At 43.9% G+C, this 25,422-nt stretch overlaps 1 protein-coding gene across 1 annotated transcript in view; it reads left to right on the top strand.

Annotated features, from left to right (window-relative positions):
* dhx36 (DEAH (Asp-Glu-Ala-His) box polypeptide 36) overlaps window positions 1–25,422 on the top strand; it is a 118,394-nt gene that overhangs the window by 61,353 nt on the left and 31,619 nt on the right. Inside the window, exons 14-17 of the mRNA XM_084311232.1 lie at window positions 12,513–12,600; window positions 16,555–16,610; window positions 17,035–17,099; window positions 18,199–18,342. Of these exons, the coding sequence (XP_084167358.1) occupies window positions 12,513–12,600; window positions 16,555–16,610; window positions 17,035–17,099; window positions 18,199–18,342 (353 nt within the window). The remainder of the gene's footprint in view (window positions 1–12,512; window positions 12,601–16,554; window positions 16,611–17,034; window positions 17,100–18,198; window positions 18,343–25,422) is intronic.

Consider the following 25,422-nt stretch of genomic DNA (forward strand, 5'->3'; position numbering starts at 1 on the left):
TGCATCGATTTGGCTCAAAACTTGGTGGAGTCTGTCAGCCAAGGACTTACGATTGGATTTATTTCACATCAGTCAAAGATAAACGGGCGCAGATGGAGGTCAGAGTTTTAGCTGTCGGTTTATATAGAACTAAGGTCCAAGACGGTGACGGTGTCGGAGGAACATTAGGTGAGGGACGTGAGCAAGGTTGATGCGAGGTCTGCTCTGAATATTCCTGACTTGATACACGGGTGCTGTGTCTCTGTGAAGGGTGCTGTGTCTCTCTGAAGGGTGTTGTGTGTCTGAGGGGTGTTGTGTGTCTCTGAGGGGTGTTGTGTGTCTCTGAGGGGTGTTGTGTGTCTCTGAGGGGTGTTGTGTCTCTGAGGGGTGTTGTGTGTCTCTGAGGGGTGTTGTGTCTCTGAAGGGTGTTGTGTGTCTGAGGGGGGTGTTGTGTGTCTCTGAGGGGTGTTGTGTGTCTCTGAAGGGTGTTGTGTGTCTCTGAGGGGGGTTGTGTGTCTCTGACGGGTGTTGTGTGTCTCTGAAGGGTGTTGTGTGTCTCTGAGGGGGGTTGTGTGTCTCTGACGGGTGTTGTGTGTCTCTGAAGGGTGTTGTGTGTCTCTGAGGGGGGTTGTGTGTCTCTGACGGGTGTTGTGTGTCTCTGAAGGGTGTTGTGTGTCTCTGAGGGGGGTTGTGTGTCTCTGACGGGTGTTGTGTCTCTGAAGGGTGTTGTGTGTCTCTGAGGGGTGTTGTGTGTCTCTGAGGGGTGTTGTGTCTCTCTGAAGGGTGTTGTGTCTCTGAAGGGTGTTGTGTGTCTGAGGGGGGTGTTGTGTGTCTCTGACGGGTGTTGTGTGTCTCTGAGGGGTGTTGTGTGTCTCTGAGGGGGGTTGTGTGTCTCTGACGGGTGTTGTGTGTCTCTGAAGGGTGTTGTGTGTCTCTGAGGGGTGTTGTGTGTCTCTGACGGGTGTTGTGTGTCTGAGGGGTGTTGTGTGTCTCTGAGGGGGGTGTTGTGTGTCTCTGTGAAGGGTGTTGTGTGTCTCTGAGGGGTGTTGTGTCTCTGAAGGGGGTTGTGTCTCTGAGGGATGTTGTGTGTCTCTGAAGGGTGTTGTGTGTCTCTGAAGGGGGTTGTGTGTCTCTGAGGGGGGTTGTGTCTCTGAGGGATGTTGTGTGTCTCTGAGGGGTGTTGTGTGTCTCTGAGGGGTGTTGTGTGTCTCTGAGGGGTGTTGTGTGTCTCTGAGGGGTGTTGTGTCTCTCTGAGGGGTGTTGTGTGTCTCTGAGGGGGGTGTTGTGTCTCTGAGGGGGGTTGTGTGTCTCTGAAGGGTGTTGTGTCTCTGGGGGGTGTTGTGTGTCTCTGAGGGGTGTTGTCTCTCTGACAGGTGTTGTTGATCATCATCCGTTTTAGGGCTGACCTTCGAAGCTTTTTTTGGCAATCGAAGCTTCGGGGGCCGAGCTTCGATTTTAATTCGAAGCTTCGAGAAGAAAAACATTTATTTTTAATTTTTATTATAATACTTTTTTTTTATCTTATGTTGTGGGACTTGTACAGCACTTTGGTAAACTTTGTTGTTTTAAAATGTGCTCTATAAATAAAGTGGATTGGATTCATTAATTAAGTAGCCCCTTTTGTGACTGTGACGCAGCCAACAAGGTTTCACTCGGCTGCGCTGCCTGGGTGCAGTGGGGCTGCTCTCACAGCCAACGACATGACATTACATAATTATGTTGCAACCTTCGTCTATCAAGCAAACAATTATATTATATTTAATTTATAATTATATCAGACAATGCACCTACAAAAGCAGATGATTACAATTAAATTAGCCAACTTGGTAACACATTAGTCATAGCAGCATAGGCATAGCCTTATTAATGTTTTGTGTGGCGTCGCCGTTGTGTACAACGATACTTACGTTTTTTAGGTGATTTGACAAAGAGTTGTGATATGCCATTTTCTTCTGGCATATCTGGCACTCGGCTTTTTGGGCATTGTCTTTGCATATTTTAAAGTGTAACCACACGTCTGATGACTTCTTCGTCGACATGTCTGCTGCACATGTCCTTGTTGTTTTCAACACAGATAATCTCCACGTGCTTGTTGTAGAGAGGTGGAGTCGAGGCGCTGCTTACTTTCCTTTCATTGGAATGGAGGCGCAAGATTTTGAGGGCAAAAAAAAATTAAAAAATCTTTACTTCGATTATTTTTTTTATGTTCGAAGCTTGTGCCATCGAACGAAGCTTCGAAGTATTTAAGACAGCCCTAGTCCGTTTCATTAGCAAAGCTGTTGTTTCTGCAAACTCACAATTAAATGATCTACGTCTAAACCCAACAGACGGCGGCAGTCTGTTTGCTCTCTGTTTTGTGATGGACAGTTGAGCTGTAGCCCGGCAGCACTGTGACAGGAGGACCCGGACAGTGGTTATGGTACAGTGCGTCTCCAATTCCAATAGACCGCAACGAGACATTTTGACACTTGGATTTGATCGCTTGGCCGTAAAACCGGCGTCAAAAGACATCCACAAGTACCCTTGTTCTCAACATTAGCATATAGTTGACATTTTACGAAAATGGTCTATTGACCTATTGAATATTCCCAGGCTGCAGAACATTGATAGCAGGCCTCGTATGCGTCTGCCTCGGCTCTAAACATCCCTTCCCTTTCTGAGAGCACTTTCCAGATGACAGAGGCCAACGCGTGCCAGAACTCCGTGATCTACAATACAATCTATATGTCTGTGTGCCACATACAGATATACTTCTCACTGCAGTTAATCATATCCCATTCAATACGACGTGACTGAAGAAGAAGAAGTCCTTATTTGTTATGCCGCAACAGACACACACACACACACACACACACACACACACACACACACACACACACACACACACACACACACACACACACACACACACACACACACACACACACACACACACACACACACGCATTGGGTCGCCGATGAAATGCCTCTCTGCGCTGGACCCATCCCGTCGTCCTTCCCCCCCAAGGACAGCCGGGAGCAGACATGGGCTGCGGCACTTCTACACTTTTATCTTTTAGTCTTTATTTATTTATTTGTCATGCAGCAACACACACACATGCATTGGGGACCAATCCAAGTGCTCCTGTCAGTCTTCATCAGGGATGTGACAGCGTTGGCGATCTTTTCTGCATGTTTTTCCATTGGGTTTATGTCTTTCTGGAGGGGAATCCCTTGCAAGCACGGGGGGAGACCATGCAAACTCCACACAGAAAGGCCCGGGAGATACCCCACCTGGGTACCTGGCAACCTGGTCCCCAAGTGGGAATCGAACCCAGGACCTTCTTGCTGTGGTGAGGTGACAGTGTTAACCTCTACACCACCGTGACGCCACCCGTTAACACTTTGAGTGCCAACGACGTGTATTGTCGTCTTATCATGCCCCCCGTTGAGTGCAGACGACATGAATTGTCGTTTAATTTTTTTATTAGCGATCTGAATTCCTATTTCATCAACCGAGTCTCCCGTTGGTACAGCAGACCCTCTAGGAGCTCAGATGGGAAAATACCGCCCCCTATTGTCTATCCCTGTGTAACTGCAGGCCATTCGATTATACTGCTGGATCCCTGTGGGGGGAGCCTGCTGGCTCCATTATGCTGGCGAGGGATCTGATGATGAGGGAAGTGATGGCGAGTTGGAAAGCAGCGTGGAATATATATTTACAGCAGCCAATAATCAATCAATAAACGCGTTCGATATTTGGAATGGCGATCAGGAATTGGAATAATCTTTTTGGAGAACATCTGATCTAAGGTAAGGAGTCTATGTTTTAGGATAATCAGAGCTGTATTCACTGAGATATCAGCATGTGCCGTGTGTGTGTATGTGTGTGTGTGTGTGATGTTGAGGAAATGAGAGAATAGATTTTTCAGCCCACTTCTATAGCGTGCATAAGTACACATATACTATCGATAATCTAGTGTTTACTTGAAAACGATTCATAAATAGGCCGACAAATGACAACGTGTCTAGTGTATTTGAGAATATTCCAATAAATGCCGTTTATGGGGGAATTCTTCCATTTTCCGCAAATTTTCGAGAGAACGATAGCTTTTCGAAATGCTATAAAAAGGATATGAACCGATTAAAAAAAACAATCCGTTTCGACAATGTTGACTGCAAACAAGTCATTGATAAGCGACGGGCAGATTAGACACATAGCCATAATTTAAAACATAGATTATGCGTTTTTAACGCTAACATTGAAGTGGGTGGCGGCATTCAAGGGGGTAAAAAGGAAAACACGGCCGGCATCGAAAGTGTTAAAGGGAGAGAAGAATGAAGGGAAGAGGAGAATAATGGAAGACAAATTGCTAGAGGTCGATGGGAAAACAACGAGACCGAGAAGCAATACAGACAGAGTGAGGAGCAGAGTAGAATGAGAAGCGGAGTACACACAGAGGTGTGTGTGTTACTGTGTGTGTGTGTGCGTGTGTACATGTGTACATGTGTGCGTGTACATGTGTGTGTGGGTGCGCGTGTACATGTGTGTGTGTGTGTGTATGTGTTGTGTGTGTGTGTGTGCGTGTACATGTGTGTGTGTGTGTGTGTGTGCGTGTACATGTGTTTGCGTTTGTGAGAGGTCCAGGACGAGGAGTGACTAACGGAGGCAGACAGAGTAATTATCTTGGCCACGTGAAGCTGTCTCTCCATCAGCCACGCAGGTGTCGTGAGCCCAGGAGGCCGGCTGAGGGTCACAGTGCTGTCATCAGCAGAGAGAGAGAGGGAGAGAGGGGGAGAGAGGGGGAGATGGGGAGAGAGGGGGAGAGGGAGAGCGAGAGAGATAGGGGGAGAGAGAGAGAGGGAGAGAGACTCTGATTGGCCGTGACGGTCTCATTGTGGCGCGAGGGACGGGACCATCTGCCAAGGTCTCCGACCGTGTTGATTGGTTAATTATGACACCGGGGTTTATGATTACACACGGAGAGCGGTGACATGGTGGCCGTTAATTAACGTCTGCTCTGCCCAACTGTGTGTGTTCAACGTGCATGATATTAGATTTGATCTCTGTGTGTGTGTATCTGTATTTATTTTTGTGTGTGAATTGGCATTCAAAATGTGTGTGTGTGTGTAGTGTGTACACACTATGTATGTATTAAGACACACACTGCAGAGTGCACTTTGCTGTCTGTCTATAGGGAGGTGTAGTCTGTCGTCACTTTAGTTTCCCACGTGGTCCACCCGTATAGGGATTTATCATTAGGAAAATGGATTATCGGCTACAATTCTGCCTTAATGAACATTGGCAAGCTTTTAATTTTTGCACAAAATGATTTCCCTTCTATTCTAACATTATTGTTTACGCATTTTTGGTTGACATAAAGGTAGTTGTAAGGTTTTTAATTTGTCGTTAAAAAATAACTACACTTACCAGTAGACCGCCTGTCTCAGTTCTGTCGCCGTCAGCAGTGCCAGAGAGAAGTGTAGTTCCTCGGTGAACGAAAACATAAATGTTGTTATTTTGCTACCTTTACAATTAATTGCGAATGTTTTCATGTTGAGCTATAGCTTGTGGATGAATACACACAGAAAGGTACACCATGCCAATGTTATGGCGATACATGTACATGGCGATTTCAAGAGGGGTGGACCGCGTGGGAAACAGCAATGACGTGACCTCTACACCTCCCTATTAGTTGGTATTGCACAGAAACAGCCTCTGTAATGTGTTGGTATAGGTCTAATATCTAGAACACAGACACACACACACACAAACTACCCACCCACTTTTGGGGTAGAACACATCCTAGCCTACTACAAAAACGTAGGGGTCCGCAAAGACGACTTCAAACTTTAAATGGTAACAACAGATGAGGTACTCAAAGAACTGAGCGCCCTCCAACCTAACATGACAATATCCCCTCCAAATTCCTCAGAGACTCAGCAGCCGCCATCACCCCAGTCATCACACACATAATAAACCTCTCCATAAAACAGGGACACGTCCCCAAAATTGCGAGAGTGAGCCCCCTGCACAAAAAAGGCAGCAAATTAGACCCAGGTAACTACCGCCCTGTTTCTATTCTTGCCTCCATCTCGAAAGTCATGGAAAAAATAGTCTACGAAAAGGTCAAAAAGTACCTCGCGGAAATAAATCTAATCTACGAATTCCAATCTGGCTTCAGAACGTCCCACTCCACTGACACATGCCTCCTCTATTTGAACGACCACATCAAACAAGAGGTGGACGCGGGCAAATACTGTGGCATGGTCATGCTGGACCTACAAAAGGCCTTCGACACTGTCAATCACTCCATTCTGATTGACAAGCTAAAAGCAATTGGTTTATCAGTGAGCTGGATGCAATCCTACCTAGAGGGGAGAGAACAGATGGTGGAGGTAAACGGTACTCTATCCCCCCCTCCCAGTGAGCTGTGGTGTTCCACAAGGAAGCATACTAGGACCGCTACTGTTCCTAATTTATGCAAATGACATGTCGTCAGTTTGTGACTGCAACTTGTTCCTGTTCGCGGACGACTCAGCCCTGCTGGTCTCTGACAAGAACAAGTTACAGGTTGAAAAAACCCTCAGCTCTGAACTCGGCAGAATCTGCACCTGGCTCGCTGATAACAAACTATCACCTGGAGTCCATTATCTTCGGATCAAATAACAAACTCGGCAAAACCAGCGGCTTCTCGGTTACAGTGGGTGACAATATGTCACAAGGAAAGATGAAATTACCTACCTGGGTTCCATCCTAGAGGCAAATCTTTCCTGTGACAAAATGGCATCCAATGTAATAAAAAAAGTCAACCAACGAACTAGATTCCTGTACTGGATCTCCTCTCTGGTAAACAAGAATACCCTGAAGACTCTTAACAGGAGCACTCATTCAAGGGTACTACGACTATGATTAGATTAGATTCACTTTATTGTCATTACACAGTACAAGACAGTGCAACGAGATTTTGTACATCTAACCAGGATGTGACAATCAACAGTCAGTTGCAATATAAAACACATATAAATAAAAACTGTAAAGTAAAGTGCAATGGTTAGCACAATGTGAAATGGTGAAAAATATACAATACAAAATACAATACGAAATATAATAAAAAATAATCATTAAAATAAAGTCTACATAAACTATGGCTATATACACAGGTATACAGTGATGTGCAGTGGGCTATGTAGAGTTTTGATTCAGAAGTCTGACAGCTGAGGGGAAGAAACTATATGTGGTCCTGTTGGTTCTGCCTGGGAGGCTGCGGTAGCGTGCCCCAGAGCGAGTACCCTGCAGGCGGGTGAACAGTCCATGATTAGGGTGAGAAGCGTCTTTGATGATATTCTGTGCGCTCTGTGAGCACCACTTTTTCATAGATTGATGAGATGGGGGGGGGGGGGGGGGGGGGAGTGGGGTCTTGGTGATGCGTTGGGCTATTTTCACTACCCTCTGCAGTGATTTCCGGACCTTAACGGTGCAGTTGCCGTACCAGACTGAGATGCAGGTGGTGAGGATGCTCTCAATCGTACAGCGATAAAAGTTCACTAGCACGGGAGGGGATAGGTGGAGTTTGGCCAACTTCCTCAGGAAAAAGAGGCGCTTGTGGGCCTTCTTGACCAGGGTCGAGGTGTTGGTGGTCCAGGACAGGTCCTCAGAGATGTGGACTCCCAGGAATTTGAAACTACAGACACGCTCAACCTCCTCTCCATTGATGTGGATGGGGCTGTGCGTGCCTGTTTTATTTTTCCTGAAGTCCACCACTATCTCCTTAGTTTTGGTGTTGAGGGCCAGGTTGTTGTTAGCACACCACAGAGCTAGGTACTGGACCGCCTCTCTGTACGGCACGCCGACTTGTCATTGTTGCTGACTAGTCCCACCACGGTGGTGTCGTCTGCAAACTTGACAATGGTGTTTGAGCCATGCACCGGTTTGCAGTCGTGGGTGAAGAGGGAGTAGAGAAGAGGGCTCAGCACGGAGCCCTGCGGTACACCAGTGCTCAGGATGAGCGTGGAGGACTTGAGGCTGTCCAGTCTGACATGCTGAGGTCTGTCGGTCAGGAAGTCCAGTATCCAGTTGTAGAGGGAGGGGTCGATGCCAAGGTCGTGGAGCTTGGTGATCAGCTTGGAGGGGATGATGGTGTTAAACGCCGAGCTGAAATCAATGAACAGAAGTTGCACATACGTGTCCTTCTGGTAAAGATGGAGGAGGGCAGGGTGTAGTGCTGCGGAGATGGCGTCGTCCGTACTCCTGTTCTGGCGGTAGGCAAACTGGTAGGGGTCAAGTGAGGGTGGTAGGCAGGATTTAAGGTGAGCCAGGACTAGCCTCTCGAAGCACTTCATGATGATGGAGGTGAGTGCTACGGGTCGGTAGTCATTGAGGCTCTCTGGGGAGGCGTGTTTAGGGACAGGAATGATGGAGGTGACTTTGAAGCATGTGGGAACCTTTGCCTGGGCGAGGGACAGATTGAAAATCTCAGTCAGGACCCCCGTCAGCTGCCCAGCACAGACACTGAGTACCCGCCCGGGGATCCCATCGGGTCCGGCAGCTTTTTCGTGTGTTGGTTTTGCACAGTTCCGCAAACACGTCAGTGGGGCAGAGTGTGAGGGTCAGGTGGTTGGCAAGGGTTGGGGTCTTGATGGCCCTCTCGTGGGTCCCTGTCAAAACGGGCGTAAAAGTAGTTTAGGTCGTCTGGGAGGGAGGGGTCAGTGGTCAGGGGGGTGGCGTGTTTGGGTTTGTAGTATGTAATGGCCTGCAAGCTCTGCCACATGCGCCGGGGGTCAGAGCCATGGTGACGGTATCAATGTTTGTGTGAAAGTCCACTGTGGTCTCCGCAGCAAAGTTACTCCACTTGGTGTTTTGAAGCCGATGCTGAAGGGCCAGGTCTGCCCCCTCGGGCCAGGCTTTCACAGATTTATTGATTCGCTTGATGAGTGGTTGGTATTTGGGTAGGAGGAACAGTGAGATGTGGTCCGACTGGCCCAGATGGGCGAGAGGAAGGGCCTTCTAAGCATCTTTGGTGTTAGTATAGACGTGATCTAATGTGTTGTCTCCGCTTGTTGGACAAGAAACGTGTTGGACAAATTTAGGTAGTACAGACTTTAAATTGGAGTGGTTGAAATCTCCTGCAATAATGAAGGCAGCCTCCGGGTGGCGTGTCTGTTGTTTGCTAATGGCTACATGCAGTTCGTTCATGGCAGAGCTTTGCATTAGCATCTGGTGGTGTGTAAACTGCAACTGTAATGATGCGTGTAGTTTCTCTGGGCAGATAAAATGGCCTATTTTTAATCATGACAAACTCAAGCTGAGCAGAACAGTGCTTGGCGACGGTGACGTTATCTGTACTCCACAAGTTGTTTACATACACGCACACTCCTCCCCCACGCTTCTTACCGCAGTCAGCTGTTCTGTCAGAGCGGATACAATGACGTCCTTGTAGTTCAATCGCGCTTGTAGTTCAATCGCGCTATCTGGTACACCATCGTGTAGCCAGTATTCAGTGAAGATTAGCGTGTTTGCATCAGAAATCCTTTTGTTATTTGTAATCCATGAACGTAGCTCGTCCATTTTGTGCTCCAGCGACCGTACATTGGCAAGAAGGAGGCTGGGAAGAGCAGCGCTATGAGGAGCCCGAGCAAGCCTCGGTCGCGCACCAGCTCTGCAGCCCCGCTTCTGCTTGCGATCCCTACGCCGTCTATGAGGCCCCTTTGTCCGGGGAGGCAATGTAAACCGACCTGGTGTGCCCGGAGGTCTGACGATGTTGTTCGGTCCATCGAAGAAAAAAAATCCAGTAATCCCACACGAGAACCAATGTCCAGTAGCTCTTGTCTTGTGTACAAAGGGTCAGCGCAAATATATTGGGCGAATACACTAAACATGAGTATGCAAATAATAGCTGATTTTATTATATTTAATTTTTTTTAAATTCCTGGTGAGACAAAAAGCCGCTGCTTGTTTCAAGCGCCGCCATGGCAATTTTTGGCAACTATGCTTGCACCTCATGGTACCAAAGCACCTCAAAGGCACTAAAAACAAAATTACAAACATCACAAAACAAACTGGTCAGACTACTGCTTGACCTCACTCCTAGAACCCACCTCACCCCTGCCCACTTTGACAACCTAGGCTGGCTTAGAGTAGACGACAGAGTACAGCAACTTGCAATGGGCCTGGTCTACAAGATACACTACACCACTAAGGTACAGCTAACTTGGCTAGCGTTATCAACAGCAGAGGTGGGCAATAGGGTCCAGCTGCAGCGTCGGGCAGCCGGAGTGCAAGCGGTGTGACGTAATTGGCAGAATCGACTGTCAATCAATGGTCTACCTGACACGCAAACTCATAAACAATGTTTCTGTACTGGAGGTGTACAGTATTTCAATAGGCAACCCTGAAAGGATTATTTTTCTAGAAGAGCAACACTAGCCAAAACATAGGCATTGTATGCATAAAAGGGGCAAAAGCTAAAGTTAAGTGACTGTTACTTTTGCACATGCAGATACACACACGCACGCAGTGGGCCAGTGACTTTGGTGGTATGCGCTATTGCACGCACAGTACAAATATACATTTATTAAAAAAAATAAAAAAAACTCTGTTACTTGAAATATTTTCACTGTGCTCCTAAATATTTTTGGGTGCTCCTAAATTTCTTTGTGTGCTCCTAAATTTTTTCATTTAGGAGCACATGTGCTCCTTGGGAAAAAGGTTAGCGTAGAGCAGCTGAGAGAAGAAACTGATATGGACAGTGAGAGAGGGAGAGCAGTAGTTGAGAGAGGGAGAGGGAGAGGGAGAGGGAGAGGGAGAGGGAGAGAGAGAGGGAGAGAGAGAGGGAGAGAGAGAGAGAGAGAGAGAGAGAGAGAGAGAGAGAGAGAGAGAGAGAGAGAGAGAGAGAGAGAGAGAGAGAGAGAGAGAGAGAGAGGGTGAGAGCAGTAGTTGAGAGAGGGAGAGAGGGAGGGTGAGAGCAGTAGTTGAGAGAGGGAGAGAGGGAGGGTGAGAGCAGTAGTTGAGAGAGGGAGAGAGAGAGGGTGAGAGCAGTAGTTGAGAGAGGGAGAGAGAGAGGGTGAGAGCAGTAGTTGAGAGAGGGAGAGAGAGAGGGTGAGAGCAGTAGTTGAGAGAGGGAGAGAGAGAGGGTGAGAGCAGTAGTTGAGAGAGGGAGAGCGAGAGGGTGAGAGCAACAATGAGAGAGAGAGAGAGGCTCCACTGTTCATCATAGGGCAATGAATTTAATCTCCCAGCATTGGCGCAGCCGCCGCTGGTCGTTTGTGATGTCATTCTAGCGTTACTATGTTTATGTTGTTGTCTGGCTTTCGACACCATGTAGCTTGTTGATTTTATGATCTTATTGTCTTACTGTGTTGTTGTTGTATCGTTTTGTTACTGTTTCCCTTGCTTTTAAATATTTTTTTTTGTAAGTACTCTGATCTATTTAAACTTGTATTGCTGCCTATATTTACCAAATGTTTTTTATCTCTGTTTTGGTACTCTTGTTTTTTTTTTTTTTTTCTATTTTTAGTGCTGCTAATAGTTTTTAATATGCTCCCCCTGTACAGCACTTTGTGCCCCTGTGGCTGTTAAAGCGCTTTATAAATAAAGTTGGATTGGATTGGATTGGATTGCTAGGGGGCTGCAGCAGCCATACACTGTATACGTGAGTGTAGAGACGGGGAGCCGGGGCACATCTGTGTCTTCATGCTCTGTTGTATCAGGGTTATTATGTTACCACCTTCTGACCTCGGAGTGTCTCTCCATTCAGAGTCTTCCGTCAACAACATCACGGCTGAGCCAGACATTCAGACTTCAGGGACGAGAGTTATGCACAGCACATGCGTCTCATTGAAGGCACTAGTTTGCTTTGGAATATAATGAATACGCGAATGAAGTAGCTTACTTTTCAATAGAAAACAGAAACCTTGTTGCCCTGTATGTATGACTGAGTGTCACAGGACACATCTACGTCTTCCTGCTCCGCCTCGGCTGAGCTCCTCCTGAGCCCTGGGATCAGAGAAACTGACGTCACGATGATGAACTGATGTCAAGAGCATCATCATGGGAAGGAACCCTGAAAGTCTCTTCATTTTCTTTGTTTTTGCACATTTTCTCCATCTCTTACTTTGTTTTGCACATTTTCTCCATCTCTTACTTTGTTTTTGCACATTTTCTCCATCGCTTACTTTGTTTTTGCACATTTTCTCCATCGCTCACTTTGTTTTTGCACATTTTCTCCATCTATTACTTATTTAGCTATTTTTGCGATTTCTCAACGAAAAGTGATCATGTGACCCAGAACAGATGGTGTCCAGTGTCTGTAGACACCATCTCGACCTCCCAGTTCCCCGTCGCCCCGCGTGAACCTCGTTGTCATGTCTCTGCCGTTTCCGAGGCTCTCAGCGGACGGCTGCTTGATGTCTCTTGTTGTTGTTGTTGTTGTTGTTGTTGTTGTTGTTGTTGTTGTTGTTGTTGTTGTTGTTGTTGTTGTGGTTGTGATTGTTTCTAGTGCTGACGGTGCTGGTTGTCATGTTACAGTTGTGTCCTGTTGTTGTTCTCCTGTCAGGATGGAGCCATCCTGGTCTTCCTGCCTGGATGGGACAATATCAGCGGCCTGAACGACCTGCTGACGGCCCAGCAGATGTTCAGATCAGGTACACACACACACATACACACACACACACATACACACGCACGCACACACACGCACGCACGCACGCACACACACACACACACACACACACACACACACACACACACACACACACACACACACGTATATACACACACACACGCATACACATACACACACACACACATATATACACACGCATACACACACGACCGGCAAAATCTGTTGAAGTCCGACATATTTAATCTCTCCGGTCTTAATGTCCGGTGAAAATAATTCCCTCTTAAGCACAATTTGATTATTTGAATTGTATTAAAATAGGCTAAAATTAAATAGCCTATGCGATGAACGAAACAATCATTACATTAGTTTCATCGTTGCTTCACCAAGCAGGTCTAACAACGCTGTTGTCAGCGGGAGCTTGCTGCTAGATTTGCGAGTGCATGTGCAGCTGCAGAGCCGCACAACCCACCCAGCTGTGCCCGCACAGTGCAGTACTCCAATTCAACCATTGGCAATTCAGCTATTGGGTGGGGGGCGCTGCTGAGCGGTCCCCAGATAGAGCCTGAAAACAGCTGAATCTGCTGCTCTGCAGCGGCATACTCTCGCAAATAAGTCGTTGGGAGGTGGAGATTCATCACGCAAACCCACGATAATGTTGCCGTCTCTCTCTGCCAAATTTCTCAGTTCTTCGCTTGATATAATTAATACAAATGTCCAATATAACGGAATTCGTTAGCTCATGAAAATGTGATTATAACAGACTGCTGTTTATTAATGTCGGGCCGACTGCCCACAGACACCTATTTGATTTAAAGTCGGCAGCAGCACGGAGTCTCTGGACTTATTTTATTTGGAATATAATGACTGTATACGCAAAAGTAGCCTAGTTTTAAGTTAAAATATTATAAATCTACATGCCTTGAGGATGTCATTCTTTATATAGCCTGCCTATCAATTGTTTTTAAGGTCAATAAACTCTGACCGGAATTTCTCTCATTTGACCGGTAGATTTAAATCTACCGGACCCTGAGACCGGCAACAATTTTTTCTAACGGAAACCCTGACACGCATACACACACACACACACACACACATACATACATACATACATACACACACACACACACACACACATACATACATACATACATACACACACACACACACACACACACACACACACACACACACACACACACACACACACACACACACACACACACACACACACACACACACACACACACACACACACACACACACTAATACCCCCCCCCCCCTCTGCACGCACGTATAGCTGGTTATTGATTTTGTTCTCATTTTCATTCCCATGCATTATTAATAACAATATCAAAAGTCCATGAGCTGAAGCACACTTCCAAGTTCTTCTTCATAGTTAAAACCTGCTGCACTGTGTAACTATTTCATGAACAATCATTGCCTCTAAACCAGAGTTGGACTGATGCATGAAACACAGTGACATCTTGGAGGAATAATACGAGCCCTGTACAAGACAGCCAATTTTCCAGTCATCATAATTTTTCCGATAATTGCAAGGTAAAGCAAACCTACTATTGTGACCGAAACCTCATCAGGAGCTTGTCAATCATAGGAGGAAAAATAAATCAATAGTCCAATAAACAGCCTAATGTCTGCGAGCAGAACTCCTCCACAGACACGTGTTTGCGTCTCGATCCAATCACAGCAACCTGTAGCGTCAGTCCATCGTCTTCCTCTGAAACCTCTCCAGGAGCTCGTGTAGGAGGATAAACGTTGCCATCGATAGTCCAATAATCGGCTGCCTGCCCGAACGTTGGCGAGCGAGGCTGCTCCTGTGTCAACCGGTAATCACAACAAGTCCAGGCGGGTCGGGACCCAGCAGCACATGGCTCTGCATCAGCGCTGGCCAGTAAAGCGGAGCGAGGACTAAAGCACAGAGCGGGGGAGGGAGGGAGCGAGATGCTCTGTAGAAAGACATATCGTTGTTGTTATTACCAGCACATGTTTTTGTTTTGCTCCGCATCCAAACCATAAATTAACCCTAAATAGACTTTCTTTTCCTAACTAGTCACATTTTCTGTGGGGCATCTACGCTAGTATCTACCCAACCTGATGCAGGACTCTAGTCAGAATCAGAAAGGTCTTTATTGCCAAGTAAGCTTGCACATACAAGGAATTTGTCTTGGTCGTTTGGTGCATCAACATTAACACTTTGAGTGCCAAGGGTCCGGTGCCCCGGAACCCCGTTGCGTGCCAACACCCACTTCAATGATAGAGCTCTCATATTTGCAAACGCATAAACTATATCTTAAATTATGGCTATGTGTATAATATGGCCGTCGCTTATCAATGACTTGTTTGCAGTCAACATTGTCGAAAAACGGATTGTTTTTTAATCGGTTCATTTCCGTTTGATACCATTTTGATAAACGCTTGTTTCTTGAAAGTTTCAGAACATTTCAGAAGATTCTGTGATAATCGCCCTTTACTGGAATATACTGGAATACACAAAAAACGTTGTAATTTTTCGGCCTATTTATGAATCGTTTTCAAATAAACGCTAGATTATCGATAGTATATGTGTACTTATGCACGCTAGGGAAGCGGGCTGAAAAATCGATTATCTTATTTCCTGACACACACACACACACACATAAGGCCCACGTTGATATATCTGTGAAAAAAGCTCTGATTATCCCAAGACTGGTCAAATAGATTCCTTACCTCAGATCAGATGTTCTCCAAAAAGATTATTCCAATTCCTGATCGCCATTCCAAATATTGATTGCGTTTATTGATCCAACGCTGGGTACTGGAAACACACATTATCCGCTGTTCTGGTGGTCGGCGATGACTTCGATCGTCTCGGGTTACTTGTCTGACAAGTAAAATGTGGAAGCAGGACTTTTTTTTCTCCATGCGTTTCATTCAATCCAATCCAAAGGGGTGCAGTACTATCCGGAGAGACGATAGGGGGCGGTATTTTCCCAATGGAGCTCAGAGAGAGTTCCAGTGGTAACGTGAGGCTAGATTGATGAAATATGAATGGAAATCGCGAATAAAAAAAAAACTATCAAAAACGAGATCTCTCGTCTCTCTGGCACTCAACGGTTGGCATGAACTAACGATAAATCTCGTCGTTGGCACTCAAAGTGTTAACAGACAATATCAACACAAAGCAAGTAGAATACAAATAAAATGGAATATATAAACTCAATTAGAAAGAAAATATAAATCTAATATAGGCCATAATAGTGTATTGGAATAACCATACCCATCTCTACACTGTACTGTATATATAATACAATACATGAGGACTTCAACATGAAGTCACACATAAAGTGAATTATCGAGAACACACAAACACATTATTTATTAAATCTAGAATAATTAAACTTGAAGACATGGTTAAGTTTCAAACAATGTTAATTATGTTTAGGGCAAGACATAATACACTGCCAGAAAAACTACAAAATCTTTTTCATTTAGAAAGTGAGTTTAGTAGGAGAAAATACAATTTTAAACATCAGTTTGCACGTACCACACTTAAACCGATGTGTCCTTCAGTTATTGGTGTAAAGTTGTGGAATTCTCTCCATAGCGAGCTTAATGGATGTAATAGTGTTTGTCAATTCAAAAATAATTATAAAAAAAAATATTTAGTCAGTATGAAATTCAAATGTGATCTGAATAGTGAGATCTTTTCTTTTTTTTTCTTTCTTTTATTCTTTATTATTATTATTTAAAAAAAAAATCTTGTTTAAACTGTGGATTGTTTGTTTCTTGTATATGGTATAAATTATTATTTTGTGTAAATTAGGTTGTACACCGACCATCAAGTAAATACTTGTTTAGTTTAGGAATAAGGGGCAGGTAACTATAATATTTATTCTTCTTCCTGCTCCTGATTGTATTGATTCCATGTGGCAAATAAAACTCTGAATCTGAATAATAATAATTATTGTTGTTTCAGATCGCTTTGTCATCATCCCCCTGCACTCTCTGATGCCCACCGTCAACCAGACTCAGGTGAGCTGATCTCTCTCTCTTCCTCTCTCTTCCTCTTTCGTTCTCTTCCTTTCTCTCCCCCTCTATCTCTCTTCCTCTCTCTCAGCCCCTCTCTCTCTCTTCCTCTCTCTCAGCCCCTCTCTCTCTCCCCCCTCTCTTCCTCTCTCTCCCCCTCTCTCCCCCCTCTCTCTTCCTCTCTCTCTCCCCCCTCTTCCGCTCTCTTCCTCTCTCTCTCTCTTCCTCTCTCTCCTATTCTATCTTCCTCTCTCTCCCTCTCTCATTTCCCCTCTATCTCTCTCTTCCCCCTCTCTCTCCCTCTCTCTTCCTCTATCTTAACCCCACATTAGAGCAAAGTCCCAATGATGTCTTCTCCTCGTCTGTATGTCTCCTCATCTGTCTCCTCGTCTGTCTGTCTCCTCATCTGTCTCCTCGTCTGACCCCGCAGGTGTTCAAGAGGCCTCCGCCAGGAGTCCGCAAGATCGTGATTGCTACCAATATAGCTGAGACCAGGTGTGTGTGTGTGTGTGTGTGTGTCTGTCTGTGTGTCTGTGTGTCTGTCTGTCTGTGTGTCTGTCTGTCTGTCTGTCTGTCTGTCTGTCTGTCTGTCTGTCTGTCTGTCTGTCTGTCTGTCTGTCTGTCTGTCTGTCTGTCTGTCTGTCTGTCTGTCTGTCTGTCTGTCTGTCTGTCTGTCTGTCTGTCTGTCTGTCTGTCTGTCTGTCTGTCTGTCTGTCTGTCTGTCTGTCTGTCTGTCTGTCTGTCTGTCTGTCTGTCTGTCTGTCTGTCTGTCTGTCCGTCCGTCCGTCCGTCCGTCCGTCCGTTCGTCCGTCCGTCCGTCCGTCCGTCCGTCCTCTTGCCCACCTCTGCGATGGCGGTGAGAATGTGAGAGATGATGTGTGTCGTGTCTGTTTCTCTGCCAGGTGCTACGCTCACTTAACGTCACTGAGCGCTGCAAGAACAACACACTGACTCGCGCCTCGTCAAGTTCACTCACGTACCGGTGTGTTGGTGCCAGATCAGACACAACACATTCATTAGCATACGCTCTTCTGAGTTCCTTACAAGCGCTGCCATTGGCTCAGGGGAACACCGGTGCTCACGCACACACAGACACACACACATACACACACGCCTACACACACACCTACACACACACACACACACACACACACACACACACACACACACACACACACACACACACACACACACACACAGAACCCATTACACACCGTCACGGCTGACTACACACATCGTTCTAAATATAATAGCCTAAACTTTCCAAAGTGCTGCATTTATTTATACCTCTGAGGGTATAAGTTCACCCTTCCATCACTTTCTGACATCCTCTTTCTCTCTCTCTTCTCCCCCACCCCCCTATCCATCTCTCTCCATCTCCATCTGTTTATCTTTCTCTCTTTCTCCCTCTCTCTCTCTCTCTCTCTCTCTCTCTCTCTCTTTCTCTTTCTCTTTCTCTTTCTCTTTCTCTTTCTCTTTCTCTTTCTTTCTCTCTCTCTCTCTCTCTCTCTCTCTCTCTCTCTCTCTCTCTCTCTCTCTCTCTCTCTCTCTCTCTCTCTCTCTCTCTCTCTCTCTCTCTCTCTCCCTCTCTCAGCATCACCATAGATGACGTGGTGTTTGTGATCGACGGGGGGAAGATCAAGGAGACTCACTTTGACACCAACAACAACATCAGCACCATGACGGCCGAGTGGGTCAGTCTGGCCAACGCCAAGCAGAGGAGGGGCCGCTCCGGCAGGTGTGTGTGTTTGATTGATTGATTGATTGATTGATTGATTACTTTATTAACAGATTGCAGAATGGGTACAATACAGTACAGCTCAATACACACAATTGTTAACACTTTCAGCGCCACGCCTGGTTTTCCGTTTTACCGCTTGAATGCCACCATCGGCGCCAATGTTAACGTTAATATCGCCTAATCTATGTTTTAAATTATGGCTATGTGTCTAATATGCCCATCGCATTATCAAAGACTATTTTCCAGTCAGTGCTGTGAAGGCAGATTGTTTTTTTTATCGCGTCGTTGCCGTTTCAGAGCAGTTAGAAAAGCCCCCGTTTTGATATAAAAAACAGCTAATTCTGGAGCATTCTATGAAAATCGTCTTTTAGTGGAATATTCCACAACGTTGATATTCGTCGGCCTTTTTATGAATCGTTTTCAAATAAACGCTAGATGATCAATATTATACGTGCACGCACGCACATTACGGCCGCGCACTGATAATCGCTCCGTTGATTTCCTCACGGACTTTTACAGTGAAACCGAAAGAAGACATTTCACAAAACAGCTTATAACTTCATCAAACTTACTCTGATTATCCTACCACTGATAACATAGAGTCCTTACCTGACATCAGATGGTATCCAACTGGTATATTCCAATTCCTGATCACCATTCGAAAAAATCGATACGTGTATGGATCCAACGCGATACAGTAGAACTCCATGATCCGCGGGGCTCTGAGGCTCCAGAATGAACTCTAGTAACCCCGGCTGGATCAGTGAACTGGAAAATGTGGAGTACCGGATTTTTTTCCCCATTCATTTTCATTGAGTCCATTCCAAAATCACTTATGTCATCTGGGAGACGACAGGGGGCGCTTTTTTCCACAGTGATCGCCGGCGCCCCTCGGCTATACTCGGGTAGGCTCGGGTGATGCAATAATTTTTCAGATCGCAAAAAAATAATAATAATAATAATTCCGAGAAATCTCGTGAGTGGCATGCAACCACCTAAAAAAAAAAACGAGAAATCTCGTGAGTGGCACTCAAAGTGTTAAGGGGATGCAGACCAGATAAAGACTTTCGTCTTGTTTACATCAGGGTCCCCCATTTTCAATTCATCAGGAGTTGGGGTGGGTCTACCATATCTCCAGGTACCCAGGTGTGTGTGTGGGGGGGGTACTGTATCTCCAGTGATCATCTCCACCAGGCGGCATGCCGTAGAGAAGATCATGCGTTAATTGTGATTTAATAAATCATGATGATAAGCAAAATAATCAGTTATTATTTTTGTCATAATTGTGTAGCCCTATTGTTCTATATTAATTTAGTTATCATCTATAGTCGTAGATTGTTCTATATTCATTTAGTTATCATTTATAGTAGTAGATTGTTCTATATTCATTTAGTTATCATCTATAGTCGTAGATGGTTCTATATTCATTTAGTTATCATCTATAGTCGTAGATGGTTCTATATTAATTTAGTTATCATCTATAGTCGTAGATTGTTCTATATTGATTTAGTTATCATCTGTAGTCGTAGATGGTTCTATATTGATTTAGTTATCATCTATAGTCGTAGATTGTTCTATATTGATTTAGTTATCATCTATAGTCGTAGATTGTTCTATATTGATTTAGTTATCATCTATAGTCGTAGATTGTTCTATATTCATTTAGTTATCATCTATAGTCGTAGATTGTTCTATATTCATTTAGTTATCATCTATAGTCGTAGATGGTTCTATATTCATTTAGTTATCATCTATAGTCGTAGATTGTTCTATATTCATTTAGTTATCATCTATAGTCGTAGATGGTTCTATATTCATTTAGTTATCATCTATAGTCGTAGATGGTTCTATATTAATTTAGTTATCATCTATAGTCGTAGATTGTTCTATATTCATTTAGTTATCATCTATAGTCGTAGATTGTTCTATATTCATTTAGTTATCATTTATAGTAGTAGATTGTTCTATATTCATTTAGTTATCATCTATAGTCGTAGATGGTTCTATATTAATTTAGTTATCATCTATAGTCGTATATTGTTCTATATTCATTTAGTTATCATCTATAGTAGTAGATTGTTCTATATTGATTTAGTTATCATCTATAGTCGTAGATTGTTCTATATTAATTTAGTTATCATCTATAGTCGTAGATTGTTCTATATTCATTTAGTTATCATCTATAGTCGTAGATTGTTCTATATTCATTTAGTTATCATCTATAGTAGTAGATTGTTCTATATTCATTTAGTTATCATCTATAGTAGTAGATTGTTCTATATTAATTTAGTTATCATCTATAGTCATAGATTGTTCTATATTAATTTAGTTATCATCTATAGTAGTATATTGTTCTATATTCATTTAGTTATCATCTATAGTAGTAGATTGTTCTATATTCATTTAGTTATCATTTATAGTAGTAGATTGTTCTATATTCATTTAGTTATCATTTATAGTAGTAGATTGTTCTATATTCATTTAGTTATCATCTATAGTCGTATATTGTTCTATATTAATTTAGTTATCATCTATAGTCATAGATTGTTCTATATTAATTTAGTTATCATCTATAGTAGTATATTGTTCTATATTCATTTAGTTATCATCTATAGTAGTAGATTGTTCTATATTCATTTAGTTATCATTTATAGTAGTAGATTGTTCTATATTAATTTAGTTATCATCTATAGTCATAGATTGTTCTATATTAATTTAGTTATCATCTATAGTAGTATATTGTTCTATATTCATTTAGTTATCATCTATAGTAGTAGATTGTTCTATATTGATTTAGTTATCATCTATAGTCGTAGATGGTTCTATATTCATTTAGTTATCATCTATAGTCGTAGATTGTTCTATATTAACCCTTTCACTGCCACACGACAGAAGGTCAGCCCTTTAAATGCGGAGCTAATGATGCTAATGATGGAGCATCGCCGTCGGTTGTGTGATAGTAAAGGGCTAACCTTCTGTATTGTCACAGTGAAAGGGTTAACCGGCTGCCGTGTGGCAGTGAAAGGGTTAATTTAGTGGTCCATCCAAAGTCATGTTGAATCGGTGAGTCAGTGTGACGGCACAGAACTAAAGTAACTCAATATGTCAAAGGTTCAGAGTGAATGGCATTTGAGAGTACTTAGTCATTTCATTTCTAAAGTGCTTTAAAGTTGGACACTTACATATAAATCTCTGAGAATAATGAGTCATTGCAGATACTACAAATAGCAAATGCTGGTTTTATTTCATTAGCACTCTGCTTAAATCCCAACCAGCATTGATCACTGGTTTGCAGACAAAATAAAAATAATAAATTAAAATGTGACTGCACGCTCAAAGCAACTGCAGACGAAATAGATGAAATAAAATGTGACCGTGCTCAAAGCAAATGCAGACAAAATAGATGAAATAAAATGTGACTTTGTGCTCAAAGCAACTGCAGACAAAATAGATTAAATCAAATGTGACTTTGTGCTCAAAGCAGCTGCAGACAAAATAGATGAAATAAAATTTGAGCTGCAGACAAAATAGATCAAATAAAATGTGACTTTGTGTTCGAAGAAGCTGCAGACAAAATAGATCAAATAAAATGTGACTTTGTGTTCGAAGAAGCTGCCGACAAAATAGATCAAATAAAATGTCAGCTCCAGACAAAATAGATCAAATAAAATGTGGCTTCTCAAACCAAGAGCAGATCAATAACAAAAAGGCACCTGCTGGACATTTCCAAACTGCTTCATTACAACCGGTTCCTGACAGGCAGCGACGTGAGCGAGCGTGATTGCGAAAATGATTCAAATGTATTCGTTTCAATCAGACTATCCTGACCTGCCGCGAGCGGCGATGTCGTTCCCCCCTCAAATATTCGCTCGCTGTGTCTCTAGTTGTGCGATTACGCGGCCGAGTCCCTCCCCTAAACACTTTTTATTGGTCAAGAATCGCAGGCTGCTTTGCCCCCGTACAGGGTAACAGGGTGTTCCAGGTAACACACACACAGACACACTCGGACACGCGCCGCGTCATATCAGGACAGTGTCGCGCGCGATTTCGTCTCCAGTTCGCTCGCTCGCTGCCTGTCAGGAACCGGTGTTAGGCTGCTCTGGAGAAGTGCTGCTGGTCACCTGGGTAACCCCCAGACGGGAGGAGACGGTGTGATATCCACGGCCTGGGATTCTCCTCGAGAGTCTCCAGGGTCACAGCGCTCATCTGGAGACAAGGTCGTAGGGAAATGGGATTCCATTTGAGATGCCCAGTAAAGCCGGACTATACTGGTGATTTTAAAGGGGACATGTATTATTATAAATGCCTTTTTTCTGTGTTTAGCATGGTTTTATAGTAATACAGGTTAGTATCAATGGGTCTGTGTCTCTAATTACCATATTGACTCATCAGTCTAGTCTCGAGTTCACGAGATCCTCCCTCACTCAACTAAACTGTTCTGATTTGATGGTTTCCGTGACGTTAATATAGCATTGATTTGCATAGCTCCGCCCCTGGTTGTACTCACCTCCACCGTCCACATCAACCATTATTATAGTGCAGAGATCGCATTGTAACCGACACTTCCTCAAACCGGGTTTGACAGGCAGAGAACGAGCGAGAGGGAGGAAGAGATAGAGAGAGAGAGAGGGACGGCGGGAGGGACTGCAGAAGTGTGTGTAAATGTGTGTGCGCCATCTCTCTCCCTCGTCGGGGACACACACATACACAAACTTGACTGCGTGTGTGTCGGGGACGCATCTCTCTCTCTCCCTCTCTCTCTCTCGCTTGCTCATTCTCTCGCTCTCTCTCTCTCGTATGTATCACGCTGTGTGGGTGACTGTCACTGAAAGCGCTTATGGGCGGAGCCCATCCAATAACAGGCTGAAATCCTGGAAAATGTGCTTTTGAGTACTCTATTAGAAATATAAAACAATGATTTCTTTTTAAATAAACCTTACAGATGTCTTCCATAGACTCACAGGAATTGTGTAAAGTTGCCCAAATAGTGCAAGGAATAGCAATGCATGTCCCCTTTAAGTCGAAAGAGGCAAACGGAGAAATAAATTAATAATAGAATAATATTCTATTAAATGTACAATGACTGGGCTTTACGGGTCGTTTTCATATAATATACATCACGTGCAATTTGAATGGGTCGGTTGTCTTTGTTAGTCCAGTGCATGTGGAGATGATCCAGTAGTGACACGGAGGCACACAGTGAGGAGGGCCTGCCTGCCGGGCAGCTGTTCTGTGGGAGCAGCCTCAGTCGGACGAGGACGTCCTCCACTACACTAGTTTTACTGCTGACAGTTTATACAATTTGTAAAATGTAAATGATAATTTACTGCATTTTGAGCTGAAATGTGAGTTTTTATTAAGTACTCAGTGTATATAGTGCATACTAGTACTCAGGTGTGTGTATAGCATATATATATTTCTTTTTTATCATTCTTTCCAAAAGAAAAGAGGCCTAGAAGCGTGGCTAACGCTAATGGCACGCATACCAGAGGCTAACTGCCTACGAAAACAGGCACAGAAGCACTGAAAGAGGATTTCACCCGTCTAATGAACACACTAGACTAGACAAATATCAAGATGTATCCATCAGTGGACCAATTGCATGCTTTTGCAGAGGACAAGAAGCCTTCAGTCGACTCCTTCAGACATTAAGCACCCCCACAGCCCAAATGGAATGATAAAAAAAATATAAATAAAATAAATATAAAAAAAAGAAATTCAAATGTTATACCTTTTTTTTTTTTTTTTTTTGTCGGCCAATAGTCTACTAACGGCAAATTTTGGCCAATCATAGTCGACCATCCAAATCCTTAGTCGGGGACAGCCCTAGTATATAGTAGTACCCAGTAAGGTTGGGTTAAAAATAAATTGATTTCCCGATTCTGAATCGATCTTCATTTGAATGAGCGATTATCGCTTCATAAAGCCCGAGATTGATATCTATTTTTGTATTATTATTATTATATTATTATATTATTATATATATATTTTTTCCAATCCCCAATTTAGTCATTATTGCCAATTCCATTCCTGGTCGTCTCGTGTCCAGATCTCGCGCAACAAACGTGTGTTTGAATCTAAAAACATGGATCAAGTGAAAGCATCACTCAAGTCACCGCCAGCTACAAAGGCAGATGTCTGGTTGCATTTTGGATTTTAAAAACATGACGACGGAGAAGAGCTGAACAAAAGCAAAGTGGAGGTGATATATTGTGGAAATACAACAAATCTATGAAACCACTTACTGACACAGCACCCAGACGTGACACATATGCAAAAGCCAATGTTCCAATAAAACAGCTTGAGAGTCAATTCTTAATGTAAACATTGATATTTTATCACAATGCAACATGTTTGAGGGTTCCTTGAATCGGATCGAATCGGAAATTGAATCGATTCGGGACCTTGTGAATCGGAACAGAATCGTTTTGGGGAAATCGGTGGTGATACCCAGCCCTGGTACTCAGTGTGTATAGTACAATGGTAGCATAGATATATATAATATCTTTATATAGCCTTTATATATGTCTATGCATGATAGTACTCTCTCCCCAGGGGCTCAGAAAGGAATGCTGGCCCTGTACAACACAATGTGTCTCTGGGCCCCCCCTCCCAGTCCGTGACTCGTGCGCACCCCCATCTCGGACTCCCAACAAGTTCATTTCTTTAACAATCATCATACAGCCACGTCCGTAGTGGAAACAAGGTCAATACCTCTTGGCTGTTTATTATTACCACACTTTAAAAAAAAATTGCCTCGTTTATGTCGACGACAATTGTAAGCCTCGGTTGGCAGCAGAAAGGCCCCTTTTTTTTACTTTTAAAGTAAACCTTTTAGTCCAGATCCCCCCGGGGAGTGCGCTCCATTGTTTGTTCGTCTCACTTCCAAGTCCCTGGCTCTCTCTCTCTCTCTCTCTCTCTCTCTCTCTCTCTCTCTCTCTCTCTCTCTCTCTCTCTCTCTCTCTCTCTCTCTCTCTCTCTCTCTCTCTCTCTCTCTCTCTCTCTCATCTCTCTCTCTCGTCTCTCTCTCTCTCTCTCTCTCTCTCTCTCTCTCTCTCTCTCTCTCTCTCTCTCTCT

This window comes from Notolepis coatsorum, assembly GCF_963971535.1.
Source record: "Notolepis coatsorum genome assembly, chromosome: 1".
Classification (NCBI taxonomy): Eukaryota; Metazoa; Chordata; class Actinopteri; order Aulopiformes; family Paralepididae; genus Notolepis; species Notolepis coatsorum.